Source organism: Mobula hypostoma, chromosome 1 (genome assembly GCF_963921235.1).
Source record: "Mobula hypostoma chromosome 1, sMobHyp1.1, whole genome shotgun sequence".
In the NCBI taxonomy this organism is placed as follows: domain Eukaryota; kingdom Metazoa; phylum Chordata; class Chondrichthyes; order Myliobatiformes; family Myliobatidae; genus Mobula; species Mobula hypostoma.
Window position 1 is genome coordinate 98,288,900 of NC_086097.1, and position 20,405 is coordinate 98,309,304.

General features: G+C 40.1%; 1 protein-coding gene across 1 annotated transcript in view; it reads right to left on the bottom strand.

Annotated features, from left to right (window-relative positions):
* Positions 1 to 20,405, bottom strand: part of exd1 (exonuclease 3'-5' domain containing 1) — a 75,602-nt gene that overhangs the window by 23,246 nt on the left and 31,951 nt on the right. Inside the window, exons 4-6 of the mRNA XM_063031335.1 lie at positions 12,376 to 12,440; positions 10,249 to 10,328; positions 831 to 917 (exon numbers count right to left, since the gene is read on the bottom strand). Coding sequence (XP_062887405.1) covers positions 831 to 917; positions 10,249 to 10,328; positions 12,376 to 12,440 — 232 coding nt within the window. The remainder of the gene's footprint in view (positions 1 to 830; positions 918 to 10,248; positions 10,329 to 12,375; positions 12,441 to 20,405) is intronic.

Sequence of the window (20,405 nt, forward strand, 5' to 3'; positions counted from 1 at the left end):
ACATACAGTGAAATGAATTGTTTCCACCAATGACTAACACGGTCCAAGGATGTGCCGGGCACAGCCCACAACTATTGCCATAACTCAGGTGCCAACCTAGCACACCCACAACTTACCAATCTTAACCTGTATGTCTTTGGCATGTTGGAGGAAACTAGAGCACCCAGAAGAAGTCCATGTGGTTATGGGGAGAATGCATAAAGTGTGAAGACAGGTTGATGTGCTGTAATTGTGTTACGCTAACTACAATGCTATGTGCCATCCTATATTCATCCTTTTCAGTAAAAGGATCAGGGAGTAAAGCAAATCTTTTGTATTTAAGCCATAAATGAAAATGTAATTAAGCAACAGCATTCTGCAGTTTGTAGCCGTCTATGTTTCAAGTACATTTAGACTGTGAGAGGTTGAGGTACCTCTGAGAACTTGAAAGAGTTGCTTCTCAGGGTCTGGTTGTACTTCAGCTGTACTCTCTTGATGACTGGGCACCTGGTGCAGTTGGGGAAGCACATTAGAAGACCTCCTTGTCAGTCTGTCTTTAGGCCTTGTTGAGACAGTCAACTACCAAGGCTTCTGCCTAGGCCAACTCTCTCCTCTTGCTTTGAAGGTGCATTTGTGCCTCAGCATCAACAGGAAGCATGTGGTGTTAACTGGCTTTCAAGAGATTTTTGGGAGTCAATGACTATCTCAGGGGGTGCAGTACATCCTGAACTGGGATAGTCACGTTTTAATTTAAGAAGTACCTGCCTGAAAATTTATGCAAATGAAGGTCTTTATGGAAGTAAGTATTTAAATATCAATGACTCAGCCCTTCCATTGGGTTAAAACATTACCTGCATCCAGAACAGCTTTCCGAAGCGGCAGACATTAATACCTTTCACTGCAACTCCAATCACATTCTGTTGTTTAATCTGAAAGATCTGTAAAATTCAGGCAAAAAATACTTAAAAGTTGGTCAATTTATTTCTCCTCTGTATTCTCACCTATAACTACAGTATACCCCTGAAATAAACAAACACTGAAAGCAAAGCAGTTCAGGCAAGACATCCACTCCTACACAACTCACATTGAGATAAAGAAATAAACAAACACTGAAAGCAAAGCAGTTTTGTCAAATTCCATCAAGCATGTGCATAATAGAAAATCGCAATATGGAATATTTTCTAGGATTGCAATCTCTCTACAATGCAGAGGTGCACTGTTTTTATCTTCATTTAGATAGTCAATCAAAATTCATCTGAGTACAGATCTTGTGCGATAAGGGACATCCAAGACTTTAAAGGCTTCTTACACCTTTACTCATATGCTTTACTACTTTACAATGTAGGACAACATTCGACCCATCCAGTCTATGCTATTTCTCAAAGAAATTCCATGCCATTTCCCTACATTTTTCTGTAACCTTTCCCTTCACATGTGCCCATTGACCCTACCAATTCCCCCATCAGCCATCTATAAAGGGTTAATTAACTCACCAACCTGTGCACCTTTGGGATGTGGAAGGAAACTCAAGTGGTCATGAAGGTCAAGAATAAACCTGGATCACTGGAACCAAGAAACAGCTGAACCACTTGCACAGTCACTATACATACACCAACTAATCCAGCTGAGTTCTAACAGGAAGTTAATGGCATAAGTTTGTTGACTTTCTCAAGATGAGATTCAACAGTTTTCCACAAATCCCAAGTTTGGGGCACTCCTTTCTCCCTGGACATGGCGGAGTTGGTTGTGTTTCCGAGATCCCAAGTGTGAGCCGTCTGGAGCTTAGCTCCTGGTAGGATCGATCACCCATTGTGGTAAGGTCAAGAGGGAAGTTCCAGACAATGAGCAATCCAACCAAGACCTCAATGATGGAGTTGGTGGAAGATGGCGACACATCACAACAGCACTGAAGGTGGAGGATGCTGAAGCAGTGAAGAAACCTCAGTTGTCTCGCATGCCATGCCACCGGACTCTGATCCTAAACTGTCAAGGACTATGTGGTGGCTGCCCATGCATCAACCTCTCCACATTAAACAAAGTCATGCACATGCACTCTCCATTAAGGGAATAACTTCTTGGGAGAACATCATACTTCACTCAAGTGATCACACTACTAATACACTCCACACAACTTCAGCAATTTGATCATTACTCACTGTGTATTGCATAACCTAATAAGCAGGAAACCTCTGGCCAAACTTAATATCACTCAGACTTAAATTCCAGAGCAGGAGGATTAAGTGCAGCATTATGTCAGTAACAGGTGCATTCCAGCAGAAGAGAGGCTTGTCTGGAAGTGCACGCAGGAGAAATTTAATTGTTTTCAGGTGCTAAACCCAAGGTGCTATCTTAGCAGTTCTTACAATTAGAGCTTTAATCAGTACCTGCACTGATCTATTTCCCGAAAAGTAACTTGGACATGGATTACTCCCACATGCCTTATCTTTTTAATGTTATTGGACAGAGGCCACACAATGATGTTCTAACATCCTGCAATACATTTCCAGACAATAAAAACTGTCTAGATTCAAAGTGCTTGTCATCTTCTCGTGCTGCAGAATGCTGGTCAAACATGTTATACTTTTTTCTTCCAGCTCTACCAAGGGAAAATAGGCTTGAGGCATTTCACAGGAATCCTAACAAACAAATCTGACACCAAATTATAAAAGATAAAAGGATAGATGAAACCTGCTATTACATCTGCCAGGAATGTAGGATATAAAAAATAGAGAGAGGCAAATAGGTAGAGAGGAAATTCAAAAGAGTTATCTCGGCAGCTGTTAACGGTTCAAAACAGGCTGAATGAAATACTAGAATTAAAGGAGAGATCTTTCTGGGTGCAGATTTGCAGGCTATAGACAGGAAGCGGGTTGAAACCAAGGATTTTTTTTTAAATAATAGGATTAATGGATCAAGAACTAATGTACACTGGAAGTACAGGAAGTGGTGAATGAATGAGGCAGACTGAAGAAGCAGGCGATAGTTTTGATTGAATGGAAAACTTGAGCGAAGAGAAAGCTTGAAAATAAAGGCACACATAAATGATTCAGCTCCTCTGCTGCTGGAGCACAAGTGAACAGGCAATTAAATTGGTAATGTGGCAATGAGCAGATAGAGAGATGGAAACCATTATAGCATTGAACAAAATGAACTTTTAAAGTTCAAAGTTCAGAGTAAACTTATCAAAATACATAGTAGTGCTCGAAAGTTTGTGAACCCTGTAGAATTCTCAGTTTCTGCATATGACCTAAAATGTGATCAGATCTTCACGCAAGTCTTAAAACTAGATAAGAGAACCCAATTAAATAAACAAAAACATTAATTCTTGTTCATTTATTTATTGAGAAAAATAATCCAATATTACATTATGCTAAGTTAATAAATTTCACGACTCATGCTGGTGATAATAAACTTGATTCTGATGTATTTGTTGGAAAAAGTATGTGAACCTTTGTTTTCTGATGTGACCCCCTTGTACAGCAATAGCTTCAACCAAACATTTCCGGTAACTGTTGATTAGTCCTGCACTTCAGCTAGGAGGAATTTTAGGCCATTCCTCCATACAAATCTGCTTCAACTCTGGTGGGCTTCCTTGCATGAACTGATTGCTTCAGATCCTTTCATAACTTTTCTATAGGATCAAGGTCAGAACTTTGACTTGGCCATTCCAAAACACGAGTTTTCTTCTTTTTAAACCATTCTGTTGTTGATTTACTCTTGTCTTCTGGATCATTGTCCTGCTGCATATCCACCTTCTATTAAGCTTCAGGTTAGACTACTACCCTAGCATTCTCCTGTAAAATGTCATGATACAATTTTGAATTAATTGTTCCCTCAACGATTGCAAGCTGTCGAGGCCCTGAGGCAGCAAAGCAGACCCAAACCATGATGCTCCTTCACCATTCTTCACATGCGAGATGTGGTTTTGATGTTGGTGTGCAGTGCCCTTTTGTGCATTTTTGCCAAAAAGTGCAACTTTCGTTTCATCTGTCCACAGAACATTGTCCCAGAAGCATTGCAGAACATCCAGGTGGTCTTCTGCAAACTTGAGACATGCAGAAATGGAGAGCAGTAGTTTCCTCCGAGGGGTCCTTCCAGGAACACCTTCTTGTTTGGCGTTTTTCTTATAGTGGACATTTGAACAGAGACTTTAGCAAATTCCAGAGATTTCTTCAGGTCTTTTGCTGTTACCCTTGGGTTCTTTTTTACCTTCTTTAGCATTGCACATTGTGTTCTTGATGTGATCTTTGCTGGATGCCCACTCCTAGGAAGAGTAGCAACAGTACTGAATTTCCTCCATTTGTAGACAATTTCTCTTACTGTAGACTGATGAACACTCAGGCCTTTAGAAATGCTCTTGCAGCCTTTACCAGCTTCATTTATCTCTACAATTCTTCTAAGGTCCTCTGAAAGTTGTTTTGATTGAGGTGTGGTGCATATAAACAGATCTTTCTTGAGAAGTGCAGGCTCTGTCAGTAACCTGACTGTGTCTTCTTTTGTAGGCCAAGATACCTCTACAACCCACACCTCCAATCTCATCTCATTGATTGGAACACCTGACTCTAAATAGCTTTTGTAGAAGGCATTACCCCAGAGGTTCACATACTTTTTCCAATAAATACATGTAATATTGGATCATTTTTCTCAATAAATAAATGAACAAGTATAATGTTTTGTGTTATTTATTTAAATGGGTTCTCTTTATCTAGCTTAAGACTCACTTGAAGATCACCTTTTAGGTCATATTTATGAAGAAATTAGGGAAAATTCTACAGGGTGCACAAACTTTTTAGCACCACTGTACATCACCATATACAACACCGAGATTCATTTTATGGCAGGCAATCACAGTAAATATGAGAAACACAACAGAATCAATGAAAGACAGCACCTAACAGCACAGACCAAAATAAAAGCAATGATAAACTATTTAAATACAAGAGAAAAAAGAAATAATAATCATAAAAACAAACACTAAATAGAGAACGTGAAATGAAGAGTCCTTGAAAGTGAATCCAGTTCATTGGGAACTAAATGATGCAGCGAGTGAAATTCAGTGAATTTATCCCCTTTGGTTCAACAGCCTGATTGCTGAGTGGTAATAACTTCCTGAAACCGCTTGTGCAGGTCATGGGGCTCCTGTACCACCTTCTTGATAGTAGTTGCAAGAAGAGAGCATGGACTGGATGATGGGGGTCCCTGATGATGGATGCTGCTTTCCTGCAACAGCGCTGTATAGGTATGCTCAATGGTGGGAAGGACTGTAATGAATAGAGCCATCTTCACTATTTTTTGTAAGCTTTTCCGTTCAGGGGCATTGGTGTTTTCATACCAGGCCGTGATGCAATCAGTCAATATGTTCTTCACCATACATCTACAGAAGTTTGTCAAAATTTTAGATGACATACCTAATCTTCGCAAACATCTAAGGAAGAAATTAGGGCGGTAATTAGGTCACAATATTCTGTAATGAAGATTGAGCTCAATGTCAAGCTCATTTTCTCCCAGTAACTTTGAGATACAAGATGCAGCTTCATAATATGCTTCAAAGTGATCAAAGATTCATTCAAATAACTGGAATGACCTTGTGGCATTCTGCAGAGACCGTACTAGACTTAGAGACAAGTAAAGAGGGAGGGTGAGACAGAGCCTGTGTTGCTGATTGTTCCGGTACTTCTCTTCTATTGTGAACCTCTGCAGGCTAGCCAGCTCTCAGGCTGCGCCCGAAACAGTTCAAAAGATGCCGGTTGGCAAGAAACTGCTGGTTAATAAACAGGAGGTAGATATGTTCATGTCAATTTGTTTCATTTAAAAAAAAGTTATTTTAAATACATGCATTTTCTTCATAAATTTTCAAAAATATTTTAAAATAATCTCCAGATTTTCACCCTCAGCTTTAGTGAGTGGTAAGCAGGAGATCAATTCCTATAAGTGAGTGACTGAAAAAGTACATTGGTAAAGTACCGAATGTATTTACTCTGCTAAGGTAAGTTAGAGCAAAGAACGCAAGTGTTACAATAGGAGAAGAGCCATTCAAGAATAAAATCAAGAAATCAGTATCTATTTAAAAGGCTGTTGTAATCCTGAATACTTTCCAGAAAGACTGGTCGTGTCATTCTGAAGAGTGAAAATTTTGCCTTTATTTTATGCTTTTCAAGAACTCCTCAAATGATTTGAAACTAAGGAAGTATTTTTGAAATGTAGCCACTCGTGTTCTATAAGAAACGCAACAGCCAAATTATACACTAAGAATTCTTCTAAATAACCATGTGATAATAATCAGATTATCTGCTTTTCTCAGTGACGTTGACTGGAGGATAAATACTGGCAAGGACACATTGCTATTCCTTAAAATAGTCCCCAACAAGTCTGTGGATCCTCAGCTTTCTCACCTTTCTACTACTAAATGAGAAAGCAAACAGTTCCACACCCCACACTCTCATAAGTGTTGGACTGGTATGTTAATTGACTACAGTAAATTAACCCTAATATAAGTGGGCAAATAGCGTATCAAGTGAGTGGGGGGGGGGGGAGACAGAAAGGGAATTAATGATGGGATTACTCCGAGTGTAATGAGTTAGTTGGCCTCTTACGTTGTACAAAAATATGAAACATCAATGTTGGTAAGGGAATGCCATGAATGGAAAACACTAAAGATGTAAAAAATGCAGTTAAAATGAATGAGTGGCAAAGCAGACTCAAGGGGCTGAAGGAGCTATTGCTTTTCCAAGCTACATTTAACCATGTATCATTCTCTCTTACTATACAACACCAACTTAGCCAAAAAACTGATTGTAATCCTATAAATACAGAAAATCATAGTAAACAGATCATTCAGCCTAGGCACTTATGTTCCATCTGAGGGTTGTCATCTTTCTCATCTGAATCTATTAATATAATCCACCCCATTCCCTCAAGTCTCAGATTTAAAACCTTGAGATTAATTTCATTCCTTTGCAAGATGCCGCTTTTTCCAGACCATTTTTTTTACCCTAAATCACATTCCAGATCTTCAGTTTCTCTTATGCATCCCATTCCCTCACCTCACCATCATATGGAAGAGACTTCAGCCATTCCTTTCCTCTATCTACCTCACCAGAAATCTATCATTTTGACCAAACTATGACCTTGTTATATGCAAATTGCTCATATAGAACATCCCATGTAATGACACCATACAAATGGAATCTATTTTTATTGACAAGATTGAACAGGAACTCTCAGGGCACCTTCTAATCATGTTTTATGACATACATACCAGCACTGCCCCCTTGTCCTTCAGTACATCTTCAAGGCAACAGTGCGGCAAGCTTAAACAGAAGCAAATGAGTCATCTCAGTCAATTGCAACTCACCTCAAGTAATTTGTGGACGGCTTTTTTAATAATATAATGCAAATCAAATTTACTGAACCCCACAAAAAGATACTAATGAAAAACCTGGTTATTTTGAGCTACTGCCCCTTAACTTTGTTAATGAAATAAAACTGCAACTTCTTTATTTCAAAAGCATTGTTGGCAAGGTCAACAAGTATACTCAGTAAACAAATTTGGAGGCAGATCCAGGTGTGTCCAGAAAGGGATTTTGACATAATATATAGACAAGTTGATGAGAAGAGGCCATACTGCATCTGGTAATAAGCAATGAACCTGGTCAGGCAACGTCTCTCTCAGTGGGTGAGCATTTTGGAGACAGCGACCATAACTCCCTGCACTTTACTGTAGCTTTGGACCGAGACAGGAGTAGAAGTACAAGACCATAGACATAGGAGCAGAATCAGGCCATTCAGTCCATCCAGTCTGTTCCATCATGGTCGATTTAGTATCCATCTCAACCCCCAGTTTCCTGATTTCTCTCAACCACTGAGCACATCAACACGAATTGCTGTTGCAGGAAAGCAGAATCCTTCATCAGGAACCCCCACCACCCAGGACTCTTCTCACTGCTGCCACCAGGAAGGTGCAGGAGCCTCAGGACTCACATCACCAGGTTTATAGACAGCTACAGCTGATGGTCTCACTTTCAAGGACTCTTCATCTCTATGTTCTTGATACTTTATTTCTTAATTTATTATTAATTCTTTCTTTTTGTATTTGCGTAGTTTTAGTTGTCTTCTGCACTCTGGTTGAAGGCCCAAGTGGGGTGGTCTTTTATTGATTCTTTTATGGTTATTGTTCTATAGATTTATTGAGTATATCCACAAGAAAATGAATGTCAGGGTTGTATATGATGTACATGTACTTTTGATAATATATTTACTTTAAATGTCACCAGAACTTATCATGGTGGCCTACTTACTATAAAAGACATGGACTGGATTGCAATCATCACTTTACATCCCAAAGCTCATCTGCATTTGAAATCCCAAATTATACTTCCATTATAGAGCATTTCCACCAACAGGATAAACCAGGTAGTATAATGGTACAGATAATAGGTTCAACAAGAACCTTTGGTGCTGTGAGGAGTTACATATTCTCTCCATCATTATGCGACTTTATCAAGGTGCTCTAGTTTACCTCTTCCACATCCCAAAAGTGTGTGGGCTGGTTTCAAGTAAACTTACAATTAAAGTACGAAATGTCACCATACATTACTCTGAGATTCATTTTCTCAGTTAACTGAGATTTGGTTTCTTAGGTAGTTACTGTGTACATACATCTATTGATGCTTCTGGACACATCTTCAGTGATGTTCCTGGAATCATCGGGTGTTTCGGGTCTTTCAACATCATACAACCTCCTCCAGGTGACCAGCCGGGGCTGATCAGACCTCAGCTTGTGTCCAGATGGCTTGTGTACGAAATGATACCATACATTACTCTGAGATTCATTTTCTCAGTTAACTGAGATTTGGTTTCTTAGGTAGTTAAATAGTTACTCTTAATTGCCACTAGTGTGCAGATGAGTGGTTGAATTGGGGGGGGGGGTGTAAATGATCCGAATATAGTGGGGAATAAATGGTGCAGGATTAGTGGAAATGAGTACTTGATGGTAGGCACAGATTTGGTAGGTCAAAGAGCCTGCTTGTGTGCTGTGGCTCTATAAACAACCATTCTTAATTCAGAAGGAGTTCGTCAATTGTACAATATCTGTATATGTACGGCTGAAACATCTTGAAAGCCCAATGGCTGGTAATTCTTTTGCTCAGTGCATGAATTCCTGATTGCCATGAGCATCTGTAAACTAAGGCTATACAAGTGATCTAAGGGGAAGAAAAGTAAAACTCCAGTGAGGGAGGGAACCAGGGCCCCAGCAAGTGGGAAGGCACAGTATACGGCAAACACCACCTAGTGGGCCTGACGCAGAAACATTGGGATTTTCAAACAGTCAGACAGCGCATGATCAGAGTTCTACTTTAGCTTGTGTTTTCTTTCAGGTATATTAAAACAAAGAGGAAAAGTGATCAATGATGAAACCTATTTAATATTTGATCAAGTTAGTCCAAGATTAGCTTTATTGACAGAATTAGTTACAAATTTTGAGCAAATAAACAGAAATGTAAGCTTATTTTTCTGATAGGATGGGAAATCGATGGAATCAATTATCAGTGTTAGCTGTGCATTGGGAAGTCTTAATGGGTTTTCAAGTAATCAGCTTGACTTTCAAAGTGAAGGCAGAGTTACAAGATATATTCTCAGAGAAAACACCATGGATAGGCCAGAGAGATGAAAAGAAAATTAAATAGATATACACATAAATTCTGACAGATTTTGCCAAAAAACATTTAACAGCCTCAACCAGTTGACCTCTTAGCTCACTGTAGTATTGCATAGGTTAGTGTAGAAAATATGAAATGCTGCCTGATAACCATTGATCTTAAGCCCATTGATTTCAGCAATACAGAGGTGAAAATGGTCAAGGCAGTAAAGCAAATAACAGCCAGTATTATTAGGCATGATCACCATCTTAAGACTCCAACTGGAAAGTATGCAGGTAGCATAAACAACAAATCATGCTTAACCCTGATATATTTCAAAGTTAAGCAAGCACCTATATGCTTACCTTCAAGGTTGAAAATTAATAAAGAATGGTGTTCTGACCAAGATGCCCGAATAATGAATGTTCCTTAGTATAGCAAAACTCCAAGGGAGGTTTGTACTCTGGAAAAGACAAACTTTTCCAGATTCTTCTAATTAGTACAAATAACAGTGTAGACCACCTTCAACATAATCAGTGCTGAACGTAGCACAACCACTTCATATTCAATTAGATTTAACATCTCCTTGTTTTCAAAAGGAAAATCAATAATATTGTATGAATGAACTTACTGCTGGACCAAATTTCTGATGTAACTGGTCAATGACAATGATTTCCAAATCATCATGTTCCAAATATTTAAATTCCAAATCTGAAAGAAATCAACATTTATTGCAAATGTGCACATAACAAAGCTGAACTTGTAAATATGCATGAAGGGATGTTCTGAGATGTACCAACACTTATCTATAGAGAGAAAGGATGTAACTGTCAAGTTTTTATATCTTTTATATCATTATTTTTCAACCAAAGCACAGTTATTGAAAGCTACAAACTCTAAATTAGGGAAAACTGTTATATCATCAACCAATTTGATCCACAGAGTTAGCCAATCCAGAACAACCTGATTAAAGAGCACCACTATTTATTTCTATCGAATAACAATGTATATTCAACAAAATTCACACATTCCCAAATGACTTCATAGACTGTCCTAGATTATTTGACACATCTCATTTGTACTAATGTTTTTCTTCTCACAAATCACCCAGTTTATTCTTGATCTCTTACCTTCAACCCTCTTCATTTTAACACCTTTTTTGGAAATTGTCCTTCAGTTTGGCTTTTTGGTCCATAGTCCTCTATGACACAGGAGGTTAGGCATCCCATCAAGTTCATGCCAGATCACAAAACAATCCCATTCTCCTACTAATTGTCCTTGTATGTTATTCTCTCCATATTCCCATCAATTCTCCCCAGCTTCCAATATTGACATACATATTAGAGCCAATTTAACCTTCCAATATGTACACCTTTGGGATGAGGGAGGAAAATGGAGTTGATAGAGGAAGCCCACATGGTGATAGATAGAAAGCATGAACTCCACAGAGACAACACGAGAAGTCAGGATTGAATGCATGTCACCAGCACCCTGAGCCAGCAACTCTTACTACGCCAATATTCCATACTTCTTACCAAATTGCCACTGCATTGGAAACAATATTCCACTATAGTAAAGCTAAGTGGATATTTCATTGTTCAGGACCCCTGATGGTTCAACATCTCGCACACCAGGTTTGTTTCCTTACGCTCTCTTTAAATGAACTTGGGCCCCAATTACCACACTCCCTTTAAACACACCGCGGCTCTGTTTCCCACACTATTTTAAGCCATGCTGCTTTCCAACTGATGTTATACTCATTGGTTCCCCCACTTCTCACACTTCCTTTGAATTAATGTGCATTTCTTTGAAGACACCACAGCACTGTTTCCAGGACTCCTTTTAAACTCACTAGTGCCACAGTTTTCACACTCTCTTTAACCCACTGGGGTCCTGTTCTGCAAACTCCCTTGGTTTCATTTCTGGTAGCCTCTATAAAGTCACATGTTTACTATAGAAGTTATACTATAGTGTAACATCTGAAAAAAATATTGGAGTATTAAAAGGAATTATGTCTATAGTCTGGATAATCTGTTAGACCGACACCAAAGGTTTCAAATTATTGAGTTTTACTGTACTCCAACATAAAATTAACCCTTCTCTTCAGGTTAACACTAAAACTTTCATTTTTCAAGTTGCTTACTATCTAATTTTGTATTTTTACCAACATCCCAATGAAACCACTGTGTACTTATCATGGAGGTACAAAAAGTTTACAAAATATTCCATTGACAGCCCAAGGTCTTGAAAACCAAAGTTCAAAGTAAATTTATTATCAGTTGCCATATACAATCCTGAGATTCATTTCCTTGCACACATACTCAATAAATCTGTAGAATAACCATAACAGAATCAATGAAAGACCACACCAACAGGCAACATTATATTGTTGCCTTTTTAATTCTAGATAAGAACTTTTATAATAATCTAAAGGCACTATTACTTTAATCATCTGACTAGTTACACAAATGCTTTCTGCATCTCTGCTCCATTTGACATTTTATTTAAATACTATTTCCCAATTTTCACCTTTAAAACACTATTACAAAGTATAACTGCTGCTTAGTTATGTGGCTTGTCACTTGACTCATCCCCTCTATGCTTTCACACCTTATTTGACATTCTTTTTAACAGTAACAAATTTTCATGTTCCTACAATTTCTAAATGCAGATTTTTTATGCCTAACAAAACACTTCTTCAATGAATGGAAGGTTCCAAAGGAAGAGATTGCAGTAGAAAATGAGTCATCTGAGGTACCTGGGAAATGTTTCTCTCCAAGTGCCTCCCCCGGAGCTGTATCTTTCCGTTTGCCCTTTTCATCACTTCAGTAAAAATATAAAGAAAAATAGCTGATATTAAGAAGTGATTCCTCTTTTGTTTTCTTCAAATAACATTCGAGGACATGCAATACCAATTACATATCTATTCTCATTTCACTTAGGAAGAAAATAATAAAACCTGAAAATGGGAATTCACTGTCACATGCCTTTGTAGCTTTGATAAATCTTTTATTGTAACTGAATTGCCTAACTCTGTCACATAAATGAAAAAGACAAGCTCAGGCCTGGTTACAAATGGGGAGTCATTTAATTTTGGATAGCTAGCATGAGCCACTGGTTCCTGTGAAGACAAAGGAGATTTGGAAATGCCATGAACGTCTGGATTGTTTTTTAAACGGCTTGTTTTGGGGTGGAATAAATAAAAAAAAATAATGAGGTTTTTTTGCATGTTGTTGGTGTGGATTTGAATCTACAACCCCCTCACATCCTGCCAAATAGATTCACCTGCTTTAACTCAGGCGCAGTCATAGTCTGGAAACCTAAAGTAGGCCATTCACAAACGAGAAAATCTGCAGATGCTGGGAAGGAAATCCGAGCAACACACACACAATGCTGGAGGAACTCAGCAGGACAGGCAGCATCTATGGAAAAGAGTATAGTCAACGGTTCAGGCTGAGACCCTTCAGCAAGACTGTACTAAAGGGTCTTGGCCCAAAATGTCCACTGTACTCTTTTTCCATAGATGCCTGCTGAGTTCCTCCAGCATTGTATGAGTAGGTCATTCAGCCTTTCAAGCTTGGTCTGGCATTCTAAGAGTTCAAAGGTAATTTTAAGTCAGTTGTCCGGTCTTTACTCTATACTCTGAAACCTCAACCAATGAAAACCTAAGAGAAAACTAGCTATAGGTTGGTGGTGCTAAAATTGAACACGAGCATGGGTTCCTTGTTATTCAATTCCTCACATTTAACATGAGTAATCATAGACAAAGTTTAGACTCCACATTTCATCCCTAAAAGCTCCTCCATCTTATGTGTGAATGTTTTTTTAGATTTCTTACTTCAATAGCCTAGTGTTAGGTTTATAATAACACCCCTTTGTGCTGAAGTCCACCAGCAGAAGGGTCCTGTAGCCCTAATACACACAAATAGAATCAGTATAGATAGGAAAATGATGGGCTAAAAGGCCCATTTCTGTGATGCTGAACTCCATTTTTGAACACCTTCGTCAGATCATTCTTCTAAACTTAAAGCTAGCACAATTTGTCTTTGTAAATTAAAGTCAGTTGTCACTGTGAACCTTACACTTTGTTTGAAAGCTGATATACCCCTCAAGAATCTCAATTACCAACACACACATTACTATTGGTAAATCCAAACACTGGAGAACTAAATGACTCACTCCCGTTTGCTTGCCCCTAAGATAAAGACCAACATGCCATTGGTTTCTTAGATGACCCATTTATGTGATGTGGGCATCACTTGAGAAGATAGTGTTGATAAGAAAAAAAAGGAGGTGGTCATCTGGCCTGTCGAGCCTGTTTCACCATTCAATTATCTCACGGCTGATCTAGCTGTGATTACAGCAGTTCCATCTACCTGCCTTTTCCTCAGAACTCTAAACTTCCTATTATGCAAAAAATACATCTGTGTCTTAAATACACTTAATGAGGTAGCCTCTACTGCTTCCTTAGGCAGAAAATTCCACAGGTTCATGTCTCTCTGTCCTAAATCTATTCCTCCGAATTTTGATGCAAATTTCAGTTCTGGTCTCACTTACTGGCGTAACAACCTTCCTGCCTCCATCTTATTTATCCCTTTCAAAATTTTGTGTTTCTTCTCTCTCATTTCCCTGAATTCCAGTGAGAATAGTCTCAGGTAAATCAATCTCTCCTCATAGACTAACCCCATCGCCACAATCAACCCTGTGAACTTTCTCTGCACTGCCTCCAAAACCAGTATATCCTTCCTGAAGTAAGGAGATCGGAATTGCATACAGTGCTCTAGCCGTGGCCTCAGTAATACCTCGCGCAGTTGCAGCACCATCCCCTTGTTCACCATTTTTAGGCATTCTTACAGTCAAACACCCAGAGGACTCTCTGTTGCTCAGTATTGGAAAGGGCTTGACCATTTATTATGGATGTCCCAACCTTAATAAAAACCTGGCTGGTGGCGCAGTGACATCAGTGCCGGACTCCAGAGCGAAAGTTCCTGAGTTCGAATCCAGTCAGGCCACCTCCAGGCACGCTTTCCATCCATGCCGGGTTGAGTGTCGAGCTCACAACTCGGCCTTGTAAAAAAAAAACTGCGCTGTGAGAAGGACGTGGGTGACCACTCACAGGATCTTTCCTCCAAGACAATCACTTGAAAAAGTGGTCGCCGAGGCTCTGGCAGAGTATGGTACACAAAAAAACCCCTTAATAATGGTCCGAAATATGTCAATAGGTACATTTAATGTTAGGGAAATGTAAACAATATACATCCTGAAATTCTTTTTCTTTGCAAACATCCACAAAAACAGAGAAGTGTCCCAAAGAATGAATGACAGTTAAATGTTAGAACCCTAAAGCCCCCAACTCCCCCCTCCAGTGCATAAACAGCAGCAAGGCAACAAACCACCCCCTCCCCCACAAGCAAAAAAAACATTGGCGCTCCCCACTCAACACTCAAGTGTGCAGCAAAACATCAATAAATTTCACAGTAAGAGGGGAGACATAACAAGCAATTCGCCGATTTTTATGATGTTAAAAGTCTGTTGCATCGCTTCTTCCGAGCTGTGCCCAAAGAACTCGGGTTCCTGGGCACACAGCCAGCTCGCTGCTTCCGATCTTCTGTGTACTTCCATGACACATCAGGCGGAAGCACCACCCTTGAATCAGCCCCTCTCCACAGCCAGGAAAATCTGGCATCCTGAAGGGTGCTGGTCTTCCAGGCCACACCTCACACTATCAGGATTAAATTCCACCTACCTTTCATTGCCTGCCTATCTTACCAACCAATCAATATTGCCTGATAGTGTACAACTATTTTGCACACTAACACCACCTCCAGTTTTCATGCCAACTGCAAACTTACTCGTCACATCTCTTACATTCATATCCAAGTTATTAACATATATAACAAACAATATGGGTCCCACCATTGATTACTGTGGCACACCACTTGTCACAGACTTCTAATAATAAATCCTTTACCATCACCCTCTGTAACCTCACTGTCATCCCATGGGCTCCAAAACTTGCACTATTGTCCTATCTGGGATCTTGATAAAGGTCCAACTTAAGTCTCTAACCACACAGACCATATTCATATATTGTTATTTCTTTGAAAATTTCAATAGTCAGTCAACTGCCGAAAAAAACATGACATCTTTCAAAAGATAAAATTAATTCTGCCCTTGAGAATACTTTCCCTGAACTTTGCTACCATTAGACTCACAAGTCTGTCATGACCTGGCTCATCCCTGTTGCTTTTTTTTGAATAAGGATACCATATTTGTTGCCCTCTAGTCATTTGGCACTTCATCCACAGCCAACATTGGTTTGAAAATCTTTGTCAAGACCTCAGCAATCTTCACCCTTGTATTCCCCAGCTGCCTGGCTGTCAAAACATGCCATCAAGTTTGTGGATGACACAACAGTGGTTGGCCTCATTAAAAATGACACGAGATGGAATACAGAGAGGAAGTGGAGAGGCTGCTGGATTGGTATGAGAAGAACAACCCAAGCTTGAACATGGAGAAGGTGGACTTAGGAAGGTGCAGACGAACCATCCTTCTCTGTGAATACATGGCTCCTGCGGAGAGAGAGTTAAGTGCACCAAGTTCCTGGGAGTTCACATCACAGATGACCTCATCTGGTCCCTTAATATCACCTCCCAGAACAAGGTGGCACAGCAACACTTCCACTTCTTAAGATTGAGGTAAGCAAAGCTCCTCCCATCCCAATATCTTAACTGTGTTTTACAAAAGCACCATTCAGAATGCTTTGACAACTTGCATATTTATCTGGTATATCCATTGACCAATCTGGAAGTTTTGAGAGGAGGGATCTTCAATCAGGTCCACTGCCTGAAGGTAAAAGGCAGCAGCAGGTCAGTACAGTGAAAAACAAGTGTTGACCAGTGACCAATCAGCATTTGGGATTGATTACCAAAAGCAAATTAAACGAAGGCAGGGGCAAGTGCAACGGCCATTGTTGGAGAGGACAGAGTCAGAGTGATCATCTTGAGGCTTCATCGAACTACAACTACAAGAAATATATGTAGCTGCAGCTTCCAACAAATTGTGTTAAGGAGTTGGAGCTGGAACTAGATGAACTCGGGATCATTCGGGAGTGTGAGGGGGTGATATATAGAACATATGGTGAGGTAGTTACACCGAAGGAGCAGGACACAGGAAATTGTGTGACCATCAGGAAAGCGGTTTAGAAGCCAGGAAAGAGTACCCCCGTGGTCACCCCTCTCAACAACAGGTAGATCACTTTGGATACTGTCGGGGGTGGGGGTTGCGGGGTGAAGAGAGATTGGGGGGTGAAGAGAGACAGAGAGACAGAGAATGAATGACCCAAAGTCACAATGGTCGAGTCTCTGGCACTGCAATTGCCTTTGCGACTTATAAGGGTAGTGGGGTGGGGGGAGAGAAGAACAAAGAGAGAGGGGGCACACTGTGGTGATAGGGTATTTGTTAGTTAGGGGAATGGACAGGAGGTTCTGTGGGAGAGAACAAGATTCTCGGATGGCATGTTGCCTCCTGGGTGCCAGGGTTTGGGATATCTCGGATCGAGTCCTCAGTTTTCTTAAGTGGGAAGGTGAACAGCCAGAAGTCATGGTCCATGCAGGTATCAATGACACAGGTAGGATGAGTAACGAGATTCTGCAAAGTGAGTTCAGGGAGTTGGGTGCTAAGTTAAAAGTTTAGGACCTCCAGGGTTGTGATCTCAGGAATACTATCCATACCACTTGCTAGTGAAGCCAGAACGAGGAAAATTATACAGTTTCAATATGTGATTAAGAAGTTGGTGTAGGCGGGAGGGCATAAGAATTTTGGATCATTGAGCTCTCCTCCGGGGAAGCTGGGACCTATACAGAAGGGACAGCTTGCACCTGAACTGGAGGAGGACTAATATCCTAGCGGAAGGTTTGCTAATGCTGCACGACGGGGTTTAACCTGGAGTTGCAGGGGATGGGAACCAGAGTGCCAGAACAGTTAGTGGAGAGGTTATGGTGGCAGATGTTGGTAAGACCTCAGACAAAATTAGGAATGAGAAGGTTGAGCCTGGGTGCAACTAGTGTCCTGAGTTTACTATATTTCAATGCAAGCATCATCGTAGGAAAGGTGGATAATAGCACTAAAGATGGAGCAGCTGGTTTAGAGGCAACGTGTAGTGAGGGGAAGCTGTTGATACAGCAAATTACAGTCAACAGGATGAGTTGCAACTTAAAAGACAGACAAAATCAAAAAGGGTGAATACAGGAATGTTTCAAATTGTGCAATATACAGAATAATGTAGATGAACTTGCAGCGCAGTTGCAGATATGATGTAGTAAGCATCACTGAATCATAGGTGAAATATTGCAGCTGTAAGCTTAATGTCCAAGGATACACATGGTATCAAAAAGGACCAACAGGAAGGCAGAAGGGGTGGTGTTACTCTGTTGACAAAAAATGAAATCAAATCATCAGAAAGGGGTGACATAGGGTTGGAAGGTGTTGAATCACTGTGGCTAGAGTGAAGGAACTGCAAGGGTTAAAAAAAAAACCCTGTTGGGAGTTGGAAACAGACCCCCAAACAGTAGAAAGGATGTGGTCTACAAATTACAATGGGAAGTAGAAAATGCATGCCTAAAGGGTAATGTTACAATCGTCATGGGGGATTTCAATATGCAAGGAGATTGGGAAAATCAGGTTCGTGCTGGATTCCAGCAGGGGGAATTTCTAGAGTGCCTATGAGATGGCTTTTTAGAGCAGCTCACGATTGACCCCACCAGAGGATCAGCTATTCTGGATGGGGTGATACGCAATGAACCAGAATTGATTAGAAAACTAAAGATTGAATTCACTCTGAATTTTGAGGAGAGGCTAAAGTCAGATGTATCAGTATTACAGTGGAGTAAAGGGAATTACAAAGGCATGAGAGAGGAGTTGGCCAGAATTGACTGGAAGAGAACACTGGCAAGGATGATGGCAGAGCAGCAATGGCTGGAATTTCTGGAAGCAATTTTGAAGGCACAGGATATATACATCCCAAAGATGGAAGAGGTATTCTGAAGGAAAGATGACACAAAAGTCATCAAAGCCAACATAAAAGCCAAAAAGGGCAATGATAGAACAAAAATTAGTGGGAAGTTAGAGGATTGGGAAGCTTTTAAAAACCAACAGGAGGAAACAAGAAGTCATTAAGGGAAAGGTGGAATATGAAAATAAGCGAGTCAATAATATTAAAGAAATTACCAAAAGTTTCTTCAGAAACAAAGTGTAAAAGAGGTAAGAGAGGATATTAGACTGCTGGAAAATGATGGTTTAGATGTAGTAATAGGGGACAACTTAATGGCGGATGAACTGATTAAGTACAGGTTTCCCCTGCTATCCGAAGGTAGAGCGTTCCTATGAAACCGTTCGTAAACTAAAATGGCGTAAAGCACAGAAGCAATTACCATTAATTTATATGGGGAAAATTTTTGAGCGTTTCCAGACCCAAAAAAATAATCTACCAAATCATACCAAACAACACATAAAACCTAAAATAACACTAACATATAGTAAAAGCAGGAATGATATGATAAATACACAGCCTATATAAAATAGAAATAATGTATGTACAGTGTAGTTTCACTTACCAGAATCCAGAAGACTGAGCCAAAACTGATTTGTAGAAAAAACTGGCACGTACACACATGCACACACACCTGTCCGCGCAAGGCTTTATGACCATGGTAGTCTTTCTCGGGGTAAACACAAGTTTAAAGCAGGCGCCTTTTTTCAAAAAAGCGAAAATCCTCTTTCGGTTAGCGCAAACAGGTACTAATATAGGTCTTTCGTAAAAGTGAAATGTCACAAAGCGAACGTTTGGAAAGCGGGAGGACACCTGTATTTTGCATCAATCTTCACTGTGGAAGACAATAGCAGTATGATGGAAGTGCCAGGTGTCGGGGCATTAAGTGTGTGAAGTTACCATTACTAGAGAGAAGGTTCTTGGGAAACTGAAAGACCTGAAGGTAGATAAGTCACCTGAACCAGATAGTGTCCACCCTAGAGTTCTGAAAGAGGTGACTGAAGAGATCGTGAAGGCATTAGTAATGATCTTTCAAGAATCACTAAATTCTGGAATGGTTCAAAAAGACTGGAAAATTGCAAACGTCACTCCACTCACTCTTCAAGAAGGGAGAGGCAGAAGGAAACGAAACTACAGGCAAGTTAGTTTGATCTCAATGGTTGGTAAGATGTTGAAGTTGATTACCAAGGATGAAGTCTCAGGGTACTTGGAGGCACATGATAAAATAGGCCATGGTTAGTATGGTTTCCTCAAGGGAAAATCTTGCCTGACCAACTTGCTAGAATTCTTTTAAGAAATAACAAGCAGGATAGACAATGGAGAATTGGTTGAAATTGTGTACTTGGATTTTCAGAAGGCCTTTGACAAGGTACACATGAAGCTGCTAAACACGTTACGAGCCCAATGTATTAGAGGAAAGATTCTAGCATCAATAAAGCAGTAGCTAATTGGCAGAAGTCAAAGAGTGGGAATAAAGGGAGCCTTTTCTGGCTGGCTCCCAGTGACTCATGGTGTTCCATGGGTGGGGGTCTGTGTTGGACCAGATTCTTTTTTTGTTATATGTCATTGATTTGGATGATGGAATTGATGGCTTTGTTGCAAAGTTTGCAGATGGCAAGAGGATAAGTGGAGGAGCAGGTAGTTTTGAGGGAGTAGAGGGGCTACAGAAGGACTTCATAAGGAGAATGGGCAAATAAGCCACAGGAAAACTTCACTGCAGCAGGCCCTGGAAGGTTTGT